Source organism: Mauremys reevesii, linkage group 27, assembly GCF_016161935.1.
Source record: "Mauremys reevesii isolate NIE-2019 linkage group 27, ASM1616193v1, whole genome shotgun sequence".
In the NCBI taxonomy this organism is placed as follows: Eukaryota; Metazoa; Chordata; order Testudines; family Geoemydidae; genus Mauremys; species Mauremys reevesii.
In genome coordinates, this window is record NC_052649.1 from 6782519 (window position 1) to 6805753 (window position 23235).

General features: G+C 42.3%; 1 protein-coding gene across 3 annotated transcripts; it reads left to right on the forward strand.

Moving 5' to 3' along the window:
- The first annotated feature begins 530 nt into the window (after positions 1-530).
- Positions 531-21685, forward strand: ZPBP2 (zona pellucida binding protein 2). 3 transcript variants are annotated; one of them, XM_039516293.1, is made up of 8 exons: positions 531-712; positions 3794-3874; positions 6912-7037; positions 8508-8669; positions 9626-9844; positions 18024-18109; positions 19269-19446; positions 21558-21685. In XM_039516293.1, the coding sequence occupies exons 3-8, from the start codon at positions 6959-6961 to the stop codon at positions 21653-21655; spliced, it is 822 nt and encodes a 273-aa protein (XP_039372227.1). In that variant the 5' UTR covers positions 531-712; positions 3794-3874; positions 6912-6958; the 3' UTR covers positions 21656-21685. The 3 variants fall into 3 exon arrangements, with proteins under 3 accessions (XP_039372227.1, XP_039372225.1, XP_039372226.1); XM_039516291.1 differs by lacking the exon at positions 531-712 and adding an exon at positions 1454-1892; XM_039516292.1 differs by lacking the exons at positions 531-712; positions 8508-8669 and adding an exon at positions 1659-1892.
- The last annotated feature ends 1550 nt before the right edge of the window (positions 21686-23235 follow it).

A 23235-nucleotide genomic window follows, 5' to 3' on the forward strand; every position in this document is an offset into this window, starting at 1 on the left:
GAGGGGGGATGCTGGCCTCCTATCAGCCCCACCCGGCCCTTCAGGCGGGCAGCTGAGTGAGGCAGCCCCTCCCCCCACGGGACAGGGACTCCCTTTAAGGGAGGAAAGAGGCGCCTCCCTGGAGAATGAAGGTAGCAAATGGGAGCAGAAAGGAGGCGGGAAGAGCTGGCTGGCTTCGCATGCATCTGCCGCGACAGGCGGAAAAAAGGCGGGTAGGGCGATTGGGCTCGTGCTGTGGACGCGACAGGCGGAAAAAAAGGCGGGAAGGGCATTTAGTCTCGCGCTGGGGACGCGACAGGCAGAAGGAAAAAAAAGGCAGGAAGGGCATTTGGCCTCGCGCTGGGGACGCGACAGGAGAAAAAAAGGCGGGTAGGGCATTTGGTCTCGCGCTGCGTACGCGACAGGCGGGAAAAGGCAGGTAGAGCGAGTGGTCTCGCGCTGCGGACAAGGCAGGCGGAAAAACAGTGGGGAGGGCAGTTAGTCTCGCGCTGGGGACGCGACAGGCGAAAAAGCGGGTAGGGCATTTGGTCTCGCGCTAGGGACACAACGGGGCGAAAGAAAGGCGGGTAGGGCGAGTGGTGTCGCGCTGCGGACGCGACAGGCGGAAAAAAGGCGGGGAGAGCATTTGGCCTCGCGCAGCAGAGGTGACAGGCCCGAAAAGGGCGGGAAGGGCATCTGGTCTCGCGCTTGGGACGCGACAGGCGGAAAAAAGGTGAGTAGGCCGATTGGTCTCGCTGCGGACGCGACAAGCGGAAAAAAGGCGGGAAGGGCATTTGGCCTCGCGCTGCGGACGCGACAGGCGGAAAAGCGGATAGGTCGCTTGGTCTCGTGCTGCGGACGCGACAGGCGGAAAAGGGGCGGGAAGGGCATTTGGTCTCGCGCTGGGGACGCAACAGGCGGAAAAAAGGCGGGAAGGGCATTTGGCCTCGTGCTGCGGATGCAACAGGCGGGAAAAAGGCGGGAAGGGCATTTGGCCTCGCGCTGCGGACGCGACAGGCGGAAAAAAGGCGGGAAGGGCATCTGGTCTCCCGCTGGGGACGCGACAGGCGGAAAAAAGGCGAATACATCGATTGGTCTCGTGGTGCGGACGCGACAGGCAGAAAATAGGCGGGAAGGGCAGTTGGCCTCGCGCTGCGGACGCGACACGCGGAAAAGGCGGGAAGGGCATTTGGCCTCGCGCTGCGGACGCGACACGCGGAAAAGAGACGGGAAGGGCATTTGGCCTCGTGCTGCGGACGCGACAGGCGGAAAAGAGGCGGGAAGGGCATTTGGCCTCGCTCTGCGGACGCGACAGGCGGAAAAGAGGCGGGAAGGGCATTTGGCTGGCCTCGCGCTGCGGACGCGACACGCGGAAAAAAGGCGGGAAGGGCATCTGGTCTCCCGCTGGAGACGCGACAGGCGGAAAAGGGGCGGGAAGGGCATTTGGTCTCGCGCTGGGGACGCGACACGCGGAAAAAAGGCGGGAAGGGCATTTGGCCTCGTGCTGCGGACGCGACAGGCGAGAAAAAGGCGGGAAGGACATTTGGCCTCCCGCTGCACGGGCGACAGGCGGGAAGGGCATTTGGCCTGGGGCTGCGGACATGCCACATGCAGAAAGGCGGGCAAGGCGGCGAGGCTCGCGCTATAGCCGCGACAGGCGAAAAAAAGGCGGGCAGCGCACAGCTGTTGGTCACGCGCCGCGGCGGTTAGAACGCTGCGGGCGGGGGCGGGGCTGCGAGGGGCGCTCGAGCGCCGTGCCCCGCCCCCTCTCCTTGGCAGGGAGCCAGGCTGGCGCGGGACGGGGCTGCGCTTGACCATGCAGGGGGGCGGCTGGGGGCTGAGCCCTGCGCTCTGCAGCGCCGCTCTCCTGCCGCTGGGGGTTTTGCTGAACGCCTTGTTTGCTCTGACCCAAGGTAACGGGGGAGCCTGGTGTCCTCACTCGCTGTGGGGGCTGCCCGGGTCTCCAGCGCTCACCCTGCGGCTGTGGATGGCAGAGGCGCACCAGGGTCTCCCGGTGGCCCTCGCTCTGAGATCAGAGCTAAAAGGGGCCATTGTAGTGTCCCAGAGCCCCTTATTCCCTGCGATCAGAAACCATCAAGGCCTCCTGTTCCGCGGGGGTCGTCACCAATACCTCTTGGCCTCAGCCAGACACCAGAATGGGCCATCCCACTGGCCTGGAGGCCTTCAGCGAAACCCTGGGTCAGGAGTCATTGAGGGCCCCCAAAATGTTGGGACAACGGTCCTCACACCCATTTGGGGGCTCCCCTGAGAGAGAAGCCCTTGCACACGGACTGGGCCCCAGTGCTCATCAAAAGGGGGCCGACTCCCTTTAAAGTGCTCGGTGGACATGGAAACAAGCACAGAGACATGGGCCCCACACTCTCCACAAGGTCACTAATGCTGTGGCTTCCCTGAACCCCAATTTTGTCAGAGAAATCAGGGCCTCCTGCAACCTCAGCAGGTGTGTCCCTAATCCAATCCCAGCTGTGGTGAGATGCCCTTCTGAAGTGGGCGTTACATAACCATAGTGATGAGTTCTTTTGCCCCAAAGTCAGATGGGGTGTCGGGAGTTGGGGCCCCAGCAAATTATAAATAAACAGTATTCCTTTCAGAGACTGTTAATGGAAATCTCTAACTTGTTCACTGAAATCTGTAACTATTCAGAGGTGCTGAAGTTGATCAAAGACAGTGCTTGGCATAAGCAGACAAAGCAATTGCTTAAGGGCCCTGAGCAACTCACAGCCCTGCCCCCATTAATTATTAATAGATATTGTATAGGGGTGACCTCCGAAATATTCCTGTTTAAGACCTCCAGTGGATTAGCACGGGCACTGCTATTGATTAGTTAAGCGGTGCAAAGCACTTCCTTCACCTTTTGGGCAAAGCGTGCTGTTTCCACAGAACTTTCTGACCTGGATAGTGAATGACTGGGATTAGAAATTGAACCCAGGACTTTAAACAGCAGAAAATGGTTCAGACCAGTAGGTAACTCTTGTCGGAGAAAAACTCAGTTCTCGCTTTTTCGTTTGGGTGCAGCAAAATCAAATACTTTATTATTTCTCCAGTAATTACAATGGAGGGAGAGAGTGCCATAGGACACAGGATCGCCCAGTCCTGGACAGGTCTCTCAACTGGTAAACAATTACAGCAAGCCTTTATACTTTTGTTACAGACAATAACTAGCAATAATACAGACAATAGAGAGCAACAACTACATTTTGTTTATACATAAGCCATTCTGCTATCTTGTTTGTCTCACTCCTAAGAAAAAGCAAGCCTGCATATTTGGTTATCAGTTACAAGGTCGTAATAACTTTGTACACAGTTCTTTCCCTATGTCTCACACTGTCCTTGCTTCTACAAATCTCACGTCATTAGGGTCACAGCTAGCCTAACTCTTGCTAACTGTCTGACATGCATTAAAATTCCCTTCAAATCCTTGTTAATTCTTTCCCTGCTTCCACACTCTTCTGGCTCCAAACTCCAGGTTTTTGTTTATTATGTATTTATATCAGGGAAGTAATGCCCATTCTGTAAGTTTCATGCAAGCTTGACAAGTTTTGTAGCTGAGAGCTGCAAATTTTTAAACAGCTTCCTTAATTACTTACATTTTTTGGGAAAGTGAAATATTTAGCCAGTTTAGAGGCTCCAAAGTCAAGACAGGTTTACTACTCGAACAGTAAACAGGAGTCCTTTTTTTAAGAAAAGGATGGAAGAGAGGAGAACTTCAAGAGTAAAATAAAAGGGGAAACAAACTACATTCAGATTTGATTTTTAAAATGTTTTTTTAAGTGTTACTGTGTTTTCTCTACAGTGGAAGCTGCAATTGATGAAGAACAATATTCTGTTAAAGTAATTAAAAAGAATTATATTTATGGCAACATCAAACATCAAGGTGATTATTTTTATAGTTAAGATCTAAGTAAGCATTTTAATGCAATATTAATACAAATATAATAAATGCAGCAATAAAGCATATAAACAAATGTACATATGTAGGTGACTGTGGCTGTGTTATTATAGCAAGAATTTCAAATCCTAATTATATAGAAAATTACATAATTCTTCAAGCATATAAACAGGAAATGGATATCGTAAAATAGGTAACTAAATTTTTTACTTCAAATTATTCCCAACTGGAACAATTCAATTACTGTAATCTGAAAGCTGTCAACAAATCATACCCACTGTGCAATAAAGGACATTGTAAACAGAAAGATCTTTGAATTAAGTGATTGCATGGAGCAGTAGGATGTGCACTTAATGGGTTTTTATATAAAATGAAAAAGGTATTGGCAAAATGATAATTCATTCTACAAGCTATCAACATTGCTCAGTCTTGGAGAGTCTGTTTTCACTAAGGACTGTAAGTCAGGTATGCAGAACTGTGTTTTGGCCAAGGCCAGGGGTCTCCAAACTTTAGCAGATGAAGGCCATATTAGATTTTTGAAGGGGCTTCACAGGCCGAAGCAACTGTTAAAGAAATTAAATATATGCAAAATTGCTAAACAACAAGACTGTGTCAGTGTTGCATTAAATTCTAAATCAGGTATAAAAGTTAATCGATGCAGGTACTGTGAAATCACATAATATTTGTCAATACATTAAAAATTTCCCATTTTTTTTAATTTCTAAAAACTCACACATTTGTATCATACAAATATTGTTTGGTTCTATTAGTGCTGTAGTTAAAATTTAACCATTATGGAAGTGTTAATTTCCATCTTCTTTACTCCATTCACTGGAGATGTAATCAAGCATCTGGCTTGTATTTTTACTCTAAGGCGGGTCTGTGCCTGCACGGCTGCAGCAACGACTCTCCCCTAATTTGGCTCCCCTTTTTGGGGGACACTGGCTCCCGGGGGCATTCACCCCTCTGCACAGCTCAGCTATGCTGCCGCCCTGCGTGAGCTGCTGCCGGCAGCTCCTCCCCATGCCTGCTCCGCATGCCTACTCAGCTGTTCGCTTCTCCCTTGTTGATTGGAGGGTCAGACAAATGGAAGCCCCGGGCTGGATCAGGCCCACGGGCCGTAGTTTGGAGACCTCTGGCCTAGGCTATAATGTTTTTAACTGAATCACAGTAAAGAAAGATAAAAGAGAACAATTATGTATTTTTAATCAAAGGACGGCATATACATTAGACATGGTTCTGGTGTGAATTCCTTAATCAGGGTCCCATTCTGACATACATGGAGGTGGGTTTGAGAAAAAACTTGTTTTGAGGTAAAAGGTGTTTAAAAAGCCTTTGTCCCAAGGTTCAGAGAGTCCAAATTGCTCTCTAAATACCTGTTTCGCTACTACATGGTGGGTAACTTAGAGTGGTAGAGTATTTGGGGATGGCGAATGGTCGTGCCTGGTGGGAAACAAGTACAGTTACTGGCATAGTAGCATTGATAGAAACCTGTTACACACCCAACATCAGTGGAAAATTTTTTATTCCATACCCATTGTAACAGATCCTACAAATGATGTAGCTAGGATATAGAGTAGGGCTATAGCTTATTCGTTTCCATATGGATCCAGTCTGTACTTGTTCATTTCTTTCCTTTTTGTTCATTTACCAGATTGACCCCATAAAGTATCTGATTGGTCAGCACAGTTAATAGATTTAATATAATAGATTTATTCTACAAAAAGTTTAACACCACATGTTTACAACTACCTAGTAAAGTTACAATGGAAACTGATTTAGAAAAACTCTAAAGAAGAACTTTAATTTGGGTGGGAGGTGAGCCAAAGTCAATGGGAGCACAATTTATTATTTAATGAGAAATTAAATAGATCATGTTAGAAAAATGCCCTTGAATCTTTGTTTTTCTGGGGTGTAAAATCTAAGTGCTGGCAGTGGTCAATTTATTGTATTTTAGCACGAGCCTTTATTATATTAAAGCATTAACCTTTATCAGGATACATCATGGGAACAACACGTGCTGCTGAACTGCTGGTGATTCCAACAATACTATTCCCATGATGCAGAGCTGTGGTTTAACAAACACTTTTCCCCGGTGGTGTCACTATAGAATTTTGTAAGTACAGGTCTGTCGCAACTTACGTGCATTTAACATGCGCGATTTCAACTTTACGCGTACGGCCCGGAGTCAGGGGCGTGGCCTCAAGATTTAAAGGTCCTGGGGCTCCAGCTGTGGCTGGGAGTCCCAGGGTCTTTAAATCACCCACGGGGCTCCCAGCTGCAAAGGTGGCTGGTAGCCCCTGTGGCGAACTAAAGGGCCCGAAGCTCCAGCCACCGTAGAGCTTCATGCCCTTTAAATGCCAGCCCCAGCCCAGCTGCCAAAGCTGCGGGCGGGATTTAAAGGGCTCCTCCGGGCTCCCCGCCGCGGCGGGAAGCCCGGCGGAGCCCTTTAAACCCCACCCGCAGCTCCGGCAGCCGGGCCAGGGCCAGCATTTAAAGAGCTCCACTGGGCTCCCTGCCGCAGTGGGAAGCCCGGAGGAGCCCTTTAAATGCCCCCCCGGCCCAGCTGCCAGAGCTGCGGGTGGGATTTAAAGGGTTTGGGGATATAATTTTGCGTATACGCGGTTTTCGCTTTATGCAATAACCGCGAAACTGAACCCCCGCATAAGGTAAGACTTGCCTGTATTTAATGTCAGAATAAGGGTTCAGGTACTTCTTGCCTTCTCACCACCTCAGCTGCAAACTGGAGATCTGATATTCTTAGACTGTCAAATCTTTGGGACTAGGACCATGTTTTCCAGTATATCTGGACAGTATGAAGCACATTGTGGATAGTTCCACAGTACAAAGTAATAAATAATAATAAAGAAGGCCATTAAGAGATTAGTGTAACGCTGAACTAATTTTGCAAGTTGCACCTAAAAAAGTAAAGAAATAATATATACGTATATATAAATTGATATTTAGTAATTTTGTTCAGTTCAGCATTGCTGGTTATTTAATTCATTCTCTTGTATTGCAGTGAACATTTATGTTAAAGTGTATACAAATAGTCCATTTCTAGTATGCATGGATTTGGCACTTTCTCAGAAAGAAGTAATAGATCCAAACTATTTATGGATTGGACCCAATGGAAAGACTCTAAAAGGCAAGTTCCTTTCTCCTCATTACAGTTTATATACAGTCTTACTGGTTCCATGTTTATTCCATCACCTACTAACCCACAGAATCAGATTTTTCTGAATATAACATAACTAGAAGCAATCCATATGTAATGGCAAAATGAAAAATTTTGCTGAGATAAATCTTTGTTTTCTGTTTCTCTACTCTTTTACAGAAAAAAATTAATTCCATCACTAATGGTTCAGTATATTTCAGAATTCTGTATGTGAGATCACGCTTTCTAAGTTTTTGGTGATCCCTATCATCAGTGAGATGGTGTGACTTGTGGGTCATATTATCCTATGTGAATTTGTTCATGGGTGCTTCCATTAACGTTCATTTCTTTAAGCCATTTTCCAGAAGAAATAATAATGTGTGATTAGTCAGAATTTGTTTTGAAGCTCTTCCTGATTTCCATAAAGAAAAGAGGTAATTTTCTTCACATAACTGACACAGATCTATAAAGTAGATTAAGGAAGCAGGGCTGGGGATTGAATATCCAATCAGGCACTTAGAGGGAAACTGGAAGCACTATTAAAAATCGCTGCTTGGTAACCAAATGGGTGAGAGATTATGGAGAAGGTGGAGCTCCACGCCTAGTGGGCTGGGTTGTTGTTTGATTTGGGATTTTTCTGTTCAAATCTATATTTTCCTTTTTTGTTGCTGTTAAGTAAGCACAGACAGGATCAAGAATAAAACTGGAGAAAAGCTTCACTTGGTAAAAGACTTTGTAGCTGATCCAGTTGGCCCACTCCATCAGCTTACAGATGTAAACACACAAACATTCCTCACTCCACTAGTTTGAACACCAACAATGGTATTATGAATACCATAAATGGAAAAAAATGAATTACTTTTTAAAAAACTAAGCAGTTTTCACGTATATAATATTAGTTGGGTATTCACTTTACTAGCATATCAAGAGCATATTTTCACCTGTTCTTAAGTTGCCAAAACAGTTGATGCTTTGAAGTATTCTCAACAAATAAATACACGAAGCATGATTTGTACTTTACTAAGGGATGTAAAAACGTGACCTTTGATATATATTTAAAGGCTGTTTTAGTATTTTTATATATAAAGTGTATATTTTTATTTCAATATATAGCAGTGCTAAAAGCACTCCCATCTTTATGTTCTCAGCACACTTAACATAACTTAAAAATACATCTTAAGTGCAATAATTTAAGATAACCTGCTGCAAATCCTCCATTCTGTCAAATAATTCTGGACCCCTACAGTTATATTCCCTCTTCCAAATTTTCAAATGCCTGAGGGAAAAAAATGAGATTTGCAAGAAGTCCTGTAAGTCATTAGATCCAGACCAACATCTATAAGTAAATTGATATACCTATGTAAAGGTAAATATATCTTCTGTCATCTGTTAGCATACTACATAAATTATGCATCAGTATTTTTCCAATATTAATCAGGTAGTTTCCTGTTTCCATTTTAGGACAAAGTTACGTCAATCTCACTGAAACAGGAAAACTGATGGTGAGAGGTTTTCAGGAGTCTATGTCTGGATCTTATACTTGCACTCTTTCTTATAAAACCATCAACACTGACATACAAGAAGAGAGAGAGAAATTTAAGACATATAAATTTATGGTATATGGTAAGACCATATTTGCTGGTACAGTAGTGCATGTGACTTTTCTGAATATTGGTTTATTAAACACAGTTAGCACTGTACTCCAGAATGTAAATTACATTTTCAAGCACCTTGGTGTTAAACATCTTTATTATTCTAAATACCGTTTTTTGAAAAGTCAGTTCAATACAACTTTGATTTCAGTCAAATCAACACAACTGCCAAGAGTATGTGGTGACTGTCCTTGAGAATGAAATAATCTTTACCCTTGGGAAAAATAGATGAGGTCATTGCCTTCTTCCTGCCATCCCCCAAAGGTACCCAAGGTCAGAAGAGGAGGCTCTGGTGTGTCTGTGATCTTGTTCCGAAGAGGTGTCAAAGATGAGCTTCTGTCCTGGTCTGATCTTAGTTGATGACATGTGTTACAAGTGGTGGAAGGGTGACAGATTGTGCAGTTTAGCAACCCCATCATTCTCCCAAAAAACAATTATAAAAAAATAAATGAAAGGAGAAAGAAACAGATGTAATTTCTCTTTCTAGTCAGACTTCTAAACTCTCCACCCTAAAATGCAGGTACATGAAGTACTTTTTTAACAACTTCTCATCACGTTTCAGTTATGTCTACCTTTTAAGCAAGTGCACAGGCTCAACAATGGCCATGTTCTGTAGCTATTTTGACATATAACATTTTCCCATGTTTGGTATTTAGGCACATAGTCATATAAAAATATAGTGCATACACATACGAAAATTCTTGTGCATATCAAACTAAATTAATAGTGTAACACCATTTAAGTCAGGGAAGCTATATCAAGGATGCTTTTGGCCCATCATGCTTAATACTTAAACAAATTGGTTTGCCTCTAAATAAAAGTCTATTTAATATATAAGGTACAAAGAATAGTACTGCATAGGAAATATAATATGTGTGAGAGAGACATTATATTGCATGTACTTATGTGTATACTAATTTTTTTAAGCATATCGGGAGCCTGACTATACATACCAGATATCTGTTCGGTTTACTACAAAAGAGTGCAGACTAGCAGCTAATGGTCAATTCTTTGAAGAGCTGAAGAAAATCTTGAATGATTTAATCTCTGATTTGACATGTCATGTTATAGAACCATCATACAAATGTCATGTCATCAAGATACCAAAGCATGGCCTCCTGGATGAGCTATTTGTTACTTTTCAAGGTAACAGATTTAAGCATTGTTTAAGAGGTAGTGTCACACTGTTACTTTATTAACAAAAGAGTTAATGTAAGGACAATAAAAATAACATTTGCAATTATATCAGAGTCATAAGTTCCCATGTATGTTGCTTCTCTGCTTTTCTTTAGAATTTCTGTATTTTTTCTTGTTAGCCCACAGATGGAGCTATAATGCAGCTTATGAGTTAGTTGAATTTATAGTACTGTACTTTTTACAACCTTAGTGGCAAAGGTTATTCTCTAACAGGGGTGTTGTTTGCAAAGGGCCTTGGGAAACATAGGAACGGCCATACTGGGTCAGACCATAGGTCTATCTAGCCCAGTATCCTGCCTTCTGATGGTGGCCAATGCCAGGTGCTTCAGAGGGAATGAAGTGATCCATACCTGTTGCCCATTCCCAGAAGATCATTTACTAAAGTCCAGATATAGTTCATTTATGATTCTTCATGAATGTTGTAATTCTGTCAGAAAAATGATCAGATTTATCTTTCTTGCTATTTTCTTCTTGTTGTTTCTTGCTACTTCCTTATTTGGGGTTGGCAACTTTTATAGTCTTCTTCCAAAACTCATGATTGTACACCTGGTTGTCATGCAAATTAGTCTTTCTAATGTCCACTGTTATCCGGTCCATATACCAAGTCTTTGGCCTTCCCCTTGGTCATCTTCCATCTATGATCATTGCAAGGGCCAGCCTATCAACATAACTCTCAGTTCTCCATTGGACATATTGCCCCCGAACCACCACGATCCCATGATGCTTCGGCACCCCCCCTGACCCCCCCCCCACCCTCGGAGGAAGCCCTCCCCCACCCCCGGCCACTGCCAATCCCCTGCCCCAGCATAAAAACCCCAGGGCCACACCATCCCTCCCCAGCTGGAAAATCAAAAGACTAACAATATTGACCCATGATACAGTCCCTATCAACTTAACAAGCACCCATTTGACCTCATCCCAAAACACCAATATCCTTAACCTTAATATAACCTCTAATCCCCCCATTCTCCCAATCCTTCCCCACCATAAACTTATCTTCCTTTGGCTTAAAGTCATCCTTGTCTCCTATCTACCATTTCTAAACTAGCTTATTTCAAGCCTCATTTTCTTCCCTTTGTCCACTGTTCCTAATTCCTGGCTGACAATTTCTGCACTACAATGATTCTCCGCTTAATTTTTCCTCTCCTATGATTTATTTAAAGAGTATATCTCCTCTTATCCTTCTCCCTATTAGTTATCCTTCTTCTCCTCTAAAGTCCTCTTTCATCCCTCCTCCCTTCCTTCTTTCCTCATAATCATTCATTCCTCTCTTTTCTCCATTCTCTCCTTTGTACCAAACTTCAGTTTAATTCATCCTTCACAAACATGGGATCCCAAAACCTCACACAATTCTCAAAATCTTCAAATGGGACTTAAATTCATACTTCTACCTTAAATATACACTTACTTATCACCCTTATAACGGGACTAGCACCCGCTTATCCCTTAGCCACATACCTCCCCTAATGCATCTCATTAACACTCTTAGCTTTTTGCCTCCTCATGTCATTCCCATCCATAGTCATCCACATCACAACCACCCTCCTCCTATAACTCCTCCTCTGTTACTTCCAGTCCTTCCTCTCACTCCTTACTTTAGTTCTCTTAATTTCACTTCCTTCCATATATAACGTTTCAGTTCCTCCAAGTATCTCCTGTTTATATCCCTCACAATTCCTCCTTTTACTGTCTCCCAAATCTTTTCCATCATTACTCTCACTCTCTCCTCCAATCCATCCCGATCCTTTTCAAAGGTTATCACTAAACTCATACCTAAATCCAATACCTCCCCAGTAAAAAAATCAATCCCTAACCCCTCCCCCTCCAACCCGACCCCCAAAATACGACTCAATAACACCCTCTCCTCCTCCCCTTCCCTACGACCCTCTCCCCCTCCATTTCTCTCCTCCCCCCCCTTTTCTTCCATCCATTATTTCTTCCCCAATTTCATTCGTTCCAAATAATTTAATTATCATCTCATCATCAATTCAAAAAATCTGTCTCTTTTCAAAAGAACTGAAATTTCCCTGAAAAAAATCAGGTTGGTTTTCGTTGGTTTTCCAAGGTTTTTGTCCCTTAAATCCATCCTCCTCAATGTCCAAAATGCCATTCTTTCAACTTAAATCTTTTCCCATGACTTTTTCCACTTACCTTTACTTACTAATCCATGACTTTGCAACTATACTCTCCCTTCTAAACCTTTTTTCTTTATATTATAAACTTTTTATTCTCTTTTGCATATTTAATTTATATTGAGTTTAGAGATTTATTAAAAATCAATGAAAATCAATTTCAATTTCAATTTATTTTCGCTTAACGATTCGCTAATTCGATATTCTTTTGATTTTTACTTCCGTTTAGCTGTTCAAGTTTGGCTTCTACCTCAGCTACCCCCAATTCTCTTAGCCTCTACCCCTCCATCTCTTGTTCCCATCAGTCCCTTCCTCACTATTCCATCAGCATTTCATAGCAGATCCAAAATATATCAGCCTCATCAAAGATCAGCCCAAAATATTCGCTCAGATTATCTCCTTTTCCTCTTCATTTTCTTTCTTCCTCCCTTCTCACTTTTCTTTCCTTTTTTTCCTTCTTAAACCTTTCCCTCCTAGTTTGCTTTTTAACCTTTCGCTGCTCTTTTTTCCCATTTCCTTTTCCCTCTCTCCCTTCGCCCATCTCCTTTCTCCTTGCCTTTGCCTTTCTTTGCTTTCTCCTCCTTTTTTTTTTTTGATCTCCTTCCTTTTTTCCAATTTCCCCTCCTTGCCCTCATTCACGCTCCCAATAAGAACTCCTTCCTATCCCAACTCTACCAAAAACTGCCTCCTACAAGCCTTTTTCCCTTCTAACCTTCCAACTCTGACAACTCCTGCCCCAGGCATCATCTGCCTTTAGATCCCTATCCTGTAGATCCTATCAATGTTAGTCCTTACCACTCTTAATTTAGTAACCTTAAGTTTTTAAAAATCGTAAACCTCTTAAACCTAGAATTTTTTGATTTAAATCCTTTTTTTTATTTTGAAACTTCATTGTCATGATCACTGACCACTGATTTAAGGCCCAACTCTATTCTCACAACTCCTTCCTCACTCCTCAACTCACCATCCTCCTCGTCCCAAAATTCGTCGGTGGTCAAAACTTCAACGACTAATTGATCTTACTCAACTATCTAAAGAAGGAGAAATTCATATGCTATTATTATTTACTCATTTCTATATCTATATCTTATCCGGGGGAATTCAATCCCCATCACAAGTTATTTCCTATTATTATTATTTCCCTAATTAATTATTAACCTCTATCCATCTATATCCAGGAGGCTCTATCCTATCCACACCCTCACTATACCCTATCCCTCTAGTAGTTTTCTTCCAGTCACAGACTCCCCATTATCCATTGCCCAATCCATTGCATTGCTATATATATATCATTACATTTCACCTCATTATTTACATACAATGCTACTCCCCACCTTCTTTTGCATCCCGGTCTACCTTACAGCACATACCCCCTTACATACCTCTACCCTTCCATTACTGTACTCTCCCACCCTGTACCGTCCTACCATGTCGGTTCATTTTTCCTGTTTCACGTTCTTCCCAGTTCTCCCATTTTGTTACCTAAAACAAACATTGGTTTTAATTTTGCTGTTTTTGCTGTTTGCTTCTTCTCACCTTTTTCACCAGGACTTTAGGGACACAGTATGACCAGAGTGAGTACTTGTAGTATGATCTGTCTTCCTAGTATCTGTCCCCCATCTTCCCCTATCTGGCTATATCTCCTGTCTGTCTGTTGTTCTCCTCTCTCTGTATAAATTTCATTCCTCTGTTGGACCTCTCCCCCAACCTCTCCACCTGTCTCTCCCCCGCTCTTTTTTTAATCAGATGAGCCAGCCTTCCTCTAAGTCAACTCCCTTCCCAGAAGTCTACTCCTTCCCTACTTCCGTGGAGCCATTGTCCCCAACAGTTGTCTGTCCCCAAGGCCTCCCCCTGCCCAAAGCCCTCTCCCCCCTCCCTCCTCCTTGCCACACCACCTCACGATCCCTTGTATCACTTGGCGCCCTTCCCCCCTTTGCTGTAGATCCCCCACTGAAGACTCCCTTTCCCCCAATTTCTCAGAGCCCTGCCCACCTCTGCCATCCTCCTTGATCCTCTCTAGTCAGAATCTGCCTCTCTTCGCTCAATCGTTCCTACATGAAGGATGAAGGGTTCTGGCCCTCTTCCTGCTCCTTCTTCCCTCAACCTCTCCTCATCCTCTCACCTGGTACTTTTTAGCGCCTTCTCACAGCTGGTTTTCTGTTCTCTGGAGCCTGTCTCCCACAGGCCCCTCAACCTTCAATCCATGGAATCCCCCAATGCCTCAATCCAGCCTGGTCCTCTCACCTATCCCCTCCTCTCGCCCCTCTTCCCTCCGCCCTCCTTCATTCCTATCATTCCTATCATTCCTTGTGGTTCCTCCTAAGCCACCCACACCCCCACTTCCTCCCCTCCTCTCATGCCTCCCTCTCTCTCTCCCCTCTTGGACTCCTTCTCTTTCTCTTTCCTTGGCCTCTCCTCCTCCCCCACCCTCCCACCCTCCCCCCTCTCTCTCTCTCTCCCCACCTTCCTTCCCACTCCTTCCCTCCTCTCTCTCTCTCTCTTTTTTTCTCTGGGCCTGCTTCTCTTCACATGCTTCCACTTCCGCACTTCCTCATCCATCCTCCCCCCCCCACCCTTAGCCCCCCCCTCCCCCCCCCCCCCCTGGCCCCCATTTCCTTTCAGTCACCACTGCCACCATCAGCTGCTCTGCTCCCCCCCTTCTATGCTCTACCAGGGTTTCTACCTGCAGCTCTATTGGATCTTCTCCTCCAGCAGCCTCTTTAGGGCTCTATTTAGGCGGCACTTCATGCATACATAGTACTGTTCTGGGTCTGCTAGGACCCATGTACACCACACACTGCTGCACATGCTCTCATCCTCAATGTATCCTCCACAGCTTGGCTCATGGCTGATGCTGTCTCAGCGTTGCTCAGCGTTCCTACCATGTTGCCTAGCCTCCCTCAACTTGTCTTCATTTGGGGCGACCCGCATCATGTCCCTCACAACTTCATTTCTTTTCCTATCATGGAGTGTGCAACCATTTTACCATCTCAGCATCTTCATTTCTGTGGTGGAAAGCATACTGATTTATTTTCTTGTGCCTGGCCAAGTCTCTGTTCTGCACATTTGGATGGGTAGAATTATAGTTTTACACTCTACCCTTTAATTTTATTGGCATCTTTTATCACAGATGACTGAGGTCAGCTCCCACCATTTGCACCAAGCAGCTTTGGTATAGTGCTGGACTTCACTCAGAAGGGCACTATTATCAGCAACCACTGATCCTATGTATTTAGATTCTTTCATTTATCTAAGCTCTCTGCCTGTAATATTCTTTATGGTGTGTTCTCCTCCCTCAGTTACAACCTCAGTCTTGCTAACATTCACTCTAAGTCCTGCCTGCTCTATGTTGCCACTGTTCAAAGTTGGATTTCAGGGGCTCACAATCTTTTGCACAGATCACTGAGGCCATGTCTACGCTACGGGGGAGATCGATCTAAGTTATGCAACTTCAGCTACATGAATAACTTAGCTGCAGTCGACATACTTAGATCTACTTACCACGGGGTCCACAGTACGCAAGATAGACTGGTGACGCTTTCCCATTGACTTCCCTTTCACTTCTCATTCAGGTGGAGTACAGGAGTTGATGGGAGAGTGATCAGCAGTCAATTTAGCAGGTAGACCTGCTAAATCGCCTGCCAGTGTGTCAATTGCCGCACCTCAAACCCCCAATAAGTGTAGACAAGGCCTGAACAGCATATTCCAAGGCAGCTCCCTTCTCTTATTCTCACTTATCACATCCAAGGCAACTGCAAACAAAGAAGATTCAACACTGACCCCTGCAGTACAGCTAAACATTTACTGCTGTAGCAGACTATTACAGTAGTCACTCCATCAAAAATATCCTGAATAAGGCAACATACCCTTCTGGCACACCTCTCCATTGCAAATTCCACCAAACTAGTTTTCTTGATAAACATTCATACATCTTCTCCAAGTCAACAAAGGCTGCGCCCAGTTGCTGTCTCTTGTCTCTAAACTTCTCCATGAGTATTCATAGAGCAAATATGGTATCAGTTGTACCCCTTCCCAGCATAAATCCATATTGACCCCTCCAAATCGCAAGTGTTCTTCTCAGATGCTTTTCAATAATCTTCTCCCATATTTTCATAGTATGTGATGTCAGCTTAATTGGGCCATAATTAGCATACAATATAATATCTCCTTTGTGTTTAAAAATGGACACCACAAAGCTTTTATGGCATTCGTCCAGCATTTTCTGTTTCTTAAGAATATCATTGAACAGACTTGTAAAATACTTGATGCTGTCCCTTCTCATTTACTTCAGTGCGTCCACCAGTACTTCATCTAGCCTATGTGCTGTCTTCTTTTTCACATTCCTCAGTACCTCTACAACTGCTTCCTCCTGTATGAAATGTTATGACCTGGCTCTGCTTACATGTTCTTAGTTCCTCCTGTGAGTTCTCATTTGTCACTCTTTCAAAATAATCACTCCAGACATTCTTGATTGATTCACCATTTGTTTGCAATATACCATGTTTATTTCTAGTATGTACAAACGCACATGAGCATTTTCTTTCTTGCCTTAACGAGTTTTTGGACAGTCTTTTCTCTGTCATAGCCTCCTAGTTGATTATATAGTTTGTCACAAGCCAAATTTTTAGCTGTGACACTTCTAATGGCCCCTTTTCTCACCTCCATATACATATCATTGCTCAGACTGCCATTTTAAAAAAATTACCTCTTTCTTATCCACAGATTTTTTTAACCTGAAGATTCCACCACCAAGTCTTCCTTCTTATCCTTTTTGGCACTCGTTTAATCAATCCTAGTACTTCATATGCTGTTTCTAGCAACATTAACTTTAATTTGTACCAGATATCCTCAACAAATCCCTTTGTGTAGTCAAGAAGTCTATGCATTATTTCTTGTTTAAAGATTTTTTTTAATTCGCATTTTAAAGTTTCCAATGCTTAGCCTTTTTGGGGCCCAGGGATTCAGGTGTTTCCAAGGTTTCTACATTTTGAAATCCATAGGGATAGCTGACCCATAATGTTCTCTGTAGGTGTCATGGCACTGGGGAATTGATGAGGTACAGGGACACCTCGGACACATTTTCTCTTGACTGTGTATCTGCCCTACATGAGGAGAATTCATCCGATGGGACCTGCAGTTGCTTTGTGGCAATTTTTCATCATCTGAGTGAATGAATTACGCTCCCCCACCACCACCATCCATGTTCACAAGCCTCAAAGTTCAAATCTGGATTTGGACCTTTCCATAGTTTGAAGTTATTTGTATATATGGGGGTTTGAGTCTGTCCCATCTCTACTTTCCAGATCTTTTGTCTTACAATGTAATTATTTTGTTAGTGAATGACACTAATATCACTAGATAGGAATCGTCAGGACCACTCTTTTTCCCTTATTAATAAATGATACCACATAGTTTTTTTTCCAGAACCTTGTATCTCTCCAGTTCTCCGTGACCCTTTAGAAGTAATTATTAAGCATTCAGAATGTTCATTAGCTAATACTTTTAACATCCTAGAATGCCAAGCCAGCTAGACTAACTGATTTGTATATGTTCATGTTTTCTTAGTATTTCCTTACCTGTTTTTAATCAGTCAGAGGTAATCGAAGTTGCCTTTCCTTCCTGATTATCCATTTCTCTTTATTTTTATTATTAAAAACTCAATTAAGTATTTTAGATCACAAGAACAATGGTTATGAAAACAATATCTTGACCACAGAAACAAATGTAATAAAATGACTCTTCCTCACAAATTTGAGGCAAAATAGAGAGTGCATCTGCTCTTGAGTTGTATTGTAATTGCATAAAATTAATGTTATATAAAGATAAGCAGCAACAGTATGATGACTGGTGTTTGCATGCCAGTGTTTTGTAAAATAAATCTCCAAATGAAAGACACTAATTTCAGGATGCTCCTTTGTAATGTATTTTTCAAGGTATTTGTGATGAGCTATTACAAAACAGTTTTGCCTTTATACCCTTTCTCCTTTTCTCTATAGTAAATCCTTTTGCCCCAGGATGGGAAGCAGTTTGCCAACAGATTTCTTATGACTGTGAAGATGTAACCAACAGAAGAGTTCAGGAGGTAGAATTTTTTTAATGAAAGCATACCTAAATAAACGTGAATATTTTAGAACTCAAAATGAGGGAAGGAGCCGCTGCCGGGAGGGGGTTTGTAAAATATGGACTACAAAGTTAGTTAAAGGTGAACTTTACTTTTCCCTGTACAAACCCTAGATAATTGGGCTTTGTGCAGGGAAGTCTCGAAGAGCAAGCGCAGCATGGAGAAGGAATTTATTCCATCAATCCACAAGCAGACCGTGGTGCTTTGGTGCAGCTATTCTAGATGTGGTAGGGAACAGTAGCCATTGCTACTCCATGTTTCCTATGCAAATATTTTAGCCTATTGGATTCATGTAAACGGGAACTAGAGGCCCCTTCGCACATCCATCCCCAGTGGTCCCCTATGTAACCAATTTTGGACCATTGTGGAATGTTTCTCCCCCCCACACCCTTATTTAAAAGGACATGCAGATATCCATACAGACGTCCCACTCTTAAGTACTTTTCTTTGTATTCGGGGTAGTCTGTCCACCATTGTATTCAGTGGATCAGTAGGGTTTAAGTGTTATAGAAGGCTTTCATGGTCCCTTCACACTACAGTGAATTTCACCATTAGTATCTACAGATTTTGACTGGTTGCAATCCACCGTATGCAAAGAGCAGGAATGTATATATGATGTCTGGATTTTAAATAATTCAGCTCAAGATAGAAAACTGTATTAAAATGTCATATTTATCCAAAATTTGCTGAGGCCAGTGTTAATGTTGCTTATACATTTATTTTCTAAAATATGAAATTATGAAAATTAGCAATATGTTAACATGTACTGTATCTTTTATTTCAGTTTTCCTAGAACATAGACCTTTGGATTATGATTTGGTAGCTGTAATACAGTTTAAAGAAACTATCAAGTGTAGCTTCTGTTTTATATATAGTTCATTTAGCTTCGTGGTGATTGTTTATGATATACATTATAAAGCCCTGATCCTAAAGGCCTACTAAAGCCAATGGAAAGACTCTGGATCAGGATGCAGTGCAGTGGGTGCCGGATCAGGCCCATATTGCATATCATATACATATTCAAGCAGAATTAGGACAAAATATATTTATTGATATACCTGATCTACAAAAAACAAAATCCTAGTGTCATATTTATCATTTAATTGTTCCTAAATTTTAGGCAAGAGATCTCATTGAAGAATTTTTCCGTAAACAAACATATGTTCTGAAGCACGAGTTTCGGAATGTACCTGCAATACATTATATAGACCATAGTTTTGAAGTTACTCGCATTGACAGCTGTCGTCCAGGTTTTGGAAAAAATGATGACACCCACAATGACTGCGCTAGTTGCTGTGGTAATTATAGAAAAATCAAGTATCCATATTTTTAGCAAGCAATATAAAGATTATTATCTATTAACCCTGCTTACAGTTTTTCTGCCATATATATATATATAAAATATTGGTGATAAAAGTAAGTGTGCTGCTGTTTATCTTTTGGAGAAGCATTCAGATTCTAGGTGATAAAGTTGGCAGGAATGGAAACAGCCAAGAAAAAAGTGTTGATAGTATTTGATGCATATCATACTGTAATAAAGGCTACCACTGCTGTCATTGGCCCATCTGGAAATATGGCTAAATGACTTTCTCCTCTTGCTCTTAGATCAGTTATAGGACTCAGGACATAGGATCAATAAGAAATTTTCACTTTCGTAGTACTGCTGTTTTAAAGTAAATGCTCAACTGTTCTAGGAGTTCTCCTGCTACCAGTATCTATTTCTGAATTTAGGGTTACTGGAGGCAGGGCGTTCTCAGTAGGTCTTTAGTTCTTGCGCTCAGGCTGTGTCTTCACTGTGCACCTCACAGCAGCACAGCCGTGTCGCTGTAAGGCACGCAGTGTAGTCGCTCTTTGTGGTCAGGAGCAAGCTCTCCTGCCGACAAAATAAAACCACCCCCAAAGAGGGACGGTAGCTTTGTTGGCAAAAGTTTTACTGATGAAAGTGCGGTGTAGATGTAGCCTCTATTTGTGTTGGCTTTCAGTACACAGTGCAAAGAATTGAGTTATAGAATCATGGAAATGTAGGATTGAAAGGGACCTTGAGAGGTCATCTAGTTCAGCCCCCTGTGCTGAGGCAGGACCAAATATATGTAGACCATCTGGACAGGTGTTTGTCTAACCTGTACTTACAAACCTCCAGTGTCATGGATTCCACAGTTTTCCTTGGAAGCCTATTCCAGTGCTTAACAATTCCTATAATTAAGGCTAAAATTTTGTCAGGGATATTTTTACTAAAAGTCAGGGACAGATCATGGGCAATAGATAAAAATTCACGGCATCCCATGGCCTGCCCCTGACTTTGACTAAAAATATTCCTGACAAAATGGGGAGGTGGATTCCGCTAAGCACCCACTGCTGCTGAGGCTCCGGGGTCCCCCGCCACCTGCAGCGAGTGAGAGCTCGGGGGTTCCCCACCCCTCACGGGGATAGCCTGCTGCTGAGTTCCCTCACCCCCCTTCCTCCCCCGCAGTGCCTGAGAGCTCCTGGGGGTCCCCCAGCTGTGGCTGGACAGCTTCAGAAGATCCCCTTGCCGCCCACCGCAGCTGGGCAGCTGCAGGGTCCCCCCGCAGCCCGCTGAGGCTGGGCAGTTGCGGAACGTCCTGTTCCCCTCCCCCGCGGGGGGGGGGGGTTTCCCGCCACAGCTGGGCAGCCGCATATGAGAATGTTCTGTAGGATTGTGTCAAAAGCTTTACTAAAATCAAGATATATCACATCTGTAGTTTCACACCATCTACTAGGCTGGTATTGGTTTTTTAACAAGCTTATAGTTTGAACAGGTTGTATTTTTAAATTCTGAGTTTACCCAAAGGCTATGCAATGCATATATGTTTTATACCTAAAAAAATAAATAGCTAACCCTCCAGAAAAACTTCTCAGGAAAGGGGTTGGGGGTATTTACATGTCACTACTCATTTCCAATAGTCACATCTATTGCTCATGGCAACTGAAATTTGCAAGGCAGCCACATAGAGTCAATGTTACACAATATTAAGCAAAGTAAATGTGCATTGCTGGATTGGGACAAAGTGCTCAGCCCCTGGATTGAGCCCTTAATTTCTGATCAGACTTTTGGTTCAGGCTACTGTGTTATGAAGTGAAGCTAAGTGTGTTGATCTCAGAGAAACTGAAAAAGGAATTCTGTAATACAGGTAGAGTTATCCTACAGGGTATGTCGGAATGGAGCACTAAAATATTAAATGAAAAATCACTGATATAAAATATATTAAAATTAAGAATGTAGTTTTCCTTCATATGGTCACTTATCTCCATATGAAATATTCAGCATGCAAAAATATAACCTGGAGCTAGTTTAGTGATTTGCTGAAAGTTTGAAAATTCCATAATGTGTATAACCCAGCCCAAGGTGGAAGGCATCTGACTGAAATGCTGTATATTTGTTTGGTTGCAGTGGTTTGTGACCCTGGAACATACAGTCCTAACAATGAAGTGAGATGTCAGATTTGTACAAGCATTCGAATCAAACACTATGGAGCAAAATCTTGCTAATAAACTTAAAATAGAAATTGGAAAACTGAAGAAAAGTTGTGAAAGCATTATTATTCTTTTGTGATGTCCCTTTTTTTACCTCCAGTCCTGGGGCTCTTATATTTCAATAGCCAATCCTCTTAAGATTTATATAGCTTTACATTTTCTGTAGTCAGGAGCCACTTGTGGATAATCTAAAAAATTTCTTGTATAAAATGTTCATACCGAGGAGAGTAATTCAATGGAAAACAAAGAATGCAAAGAAAATTATGAGTATTAATAAGTGTTTTTTACAGAAAAGTCTCTGGTTTGTGGTATTGACACTGAACACAGCATAGCACTGTACTTTAAATAAATGAAGGAGCCATAAACAATTAATGGAGAAGTGATATATAGTGTAGCAGAATGATTGTAGAAGCATATTAATGTGTTATAATGCTTTAAGTAGAAGTCCATGTACATTAATGTTTGCTAGAAATTACTCTTGTAGGCTGGAAGTACATATTTAACCTCTATAATGTAAAAAATAAAACTATGTATTGTATTTCCTTTTGCTTTTTGTCCCTTTTTGGAAAAAACATGGTTGTTACAACTTTCCTCTTTGCATATGAACTCCTTTTGAAGTCAGGGAGGTCAAAATCATTTATATTAATATATTGTACTGAGTTTGCTATGAGATATAGTGTACCAATATTATTAGCCATGCAAGCTAAATGTTTCAGAGCATGTTGTTAGAACTCATTTATAAACCCCTTTAAACACGGAATCTACAATGAAAACTCTGACACATTGTGTAGCTATAATATTAATTTACTATACTGAAAATGTCACAGTGCTATACAGAAAGGGTTTCCAGATCATATCTAAGAAACTCAAAACAAATTCCAGAAAGTACCGTCTGCTTTCATCAGCAATTTGAAAAAGTCTCCCTGCAACCACAGTACCAGCATTCAAGGAGGATCATCTCCATTCTTCATCTTTCTGAGACAGACAAATTAAGTTTTGTGTTGTTTAATGTAATTGACATGTCTCTTGGAGGAGTTCCTAAAAAGCAAAGTTCTCTGTAGATATTAAAGATCAAATCACATTTTTTTTGGTAAGAGTAGGGATTTGCCAAGATTAAAAGTGGTTATTTTCTTTTAACTTTAATTCACTGTAGAAAGTTCCTGCACATTTCTTTATGTTATCAAAGTGAAATCTCAGCATTTTATGTTGTGCCTAAAATCCTTCCATTCCAGCCTACTCTGCAAAGTTAGGCAGTATGATGGTAAAAACACTGGCAGCCAGTTGAGCTTCTACCATTTACATCACCAGTGGGATCTATGGTAGTGCAACAGTGTGGAAGTTTAAAAAAAAGTTTAATGTAGAGTAGTCCAATGAAGGCTGGAAAGACAGTTTTTCTGGTTGGTTGTTTTTTAATAAAAGCTTAGATTCCAGATCACATATCTAAGGCAAGATATGTTGGCAAATTCCACAGTCCTGGAATCAGGAAAAATAAGGGTCCTGTTTATATGACTTTTATGTTGTCTGTTGCTTCCATCGTGCTTTCAGAAACTATATTATAAGCAAACTAAAAAGGTGCTGAACATTTTGATCTCCAT

Coding starts and splice junctions, on each gene's coding strand:
- ZPBP2 (XM_039516291.1), top strand. CDS start 1,796: ATGCAGGGGGGCGGCTGGGGGCTGAGCCCTGCGCTCTGCAGCGCCGCT. Junction 3,875..6,911: donor TGGCAACATCAAACATCAAG/GTGATTATTTTT, acceptor CTTGTATTGCAG/TGAACATTTATGTTAAAGTG. Junction 8,670..9,625: donor ATATAAATTTATGGTATATG/GTAAGACCATAT, acceptor AATTTTTTTAAG/CATATCGGGAGCCTGACTAT.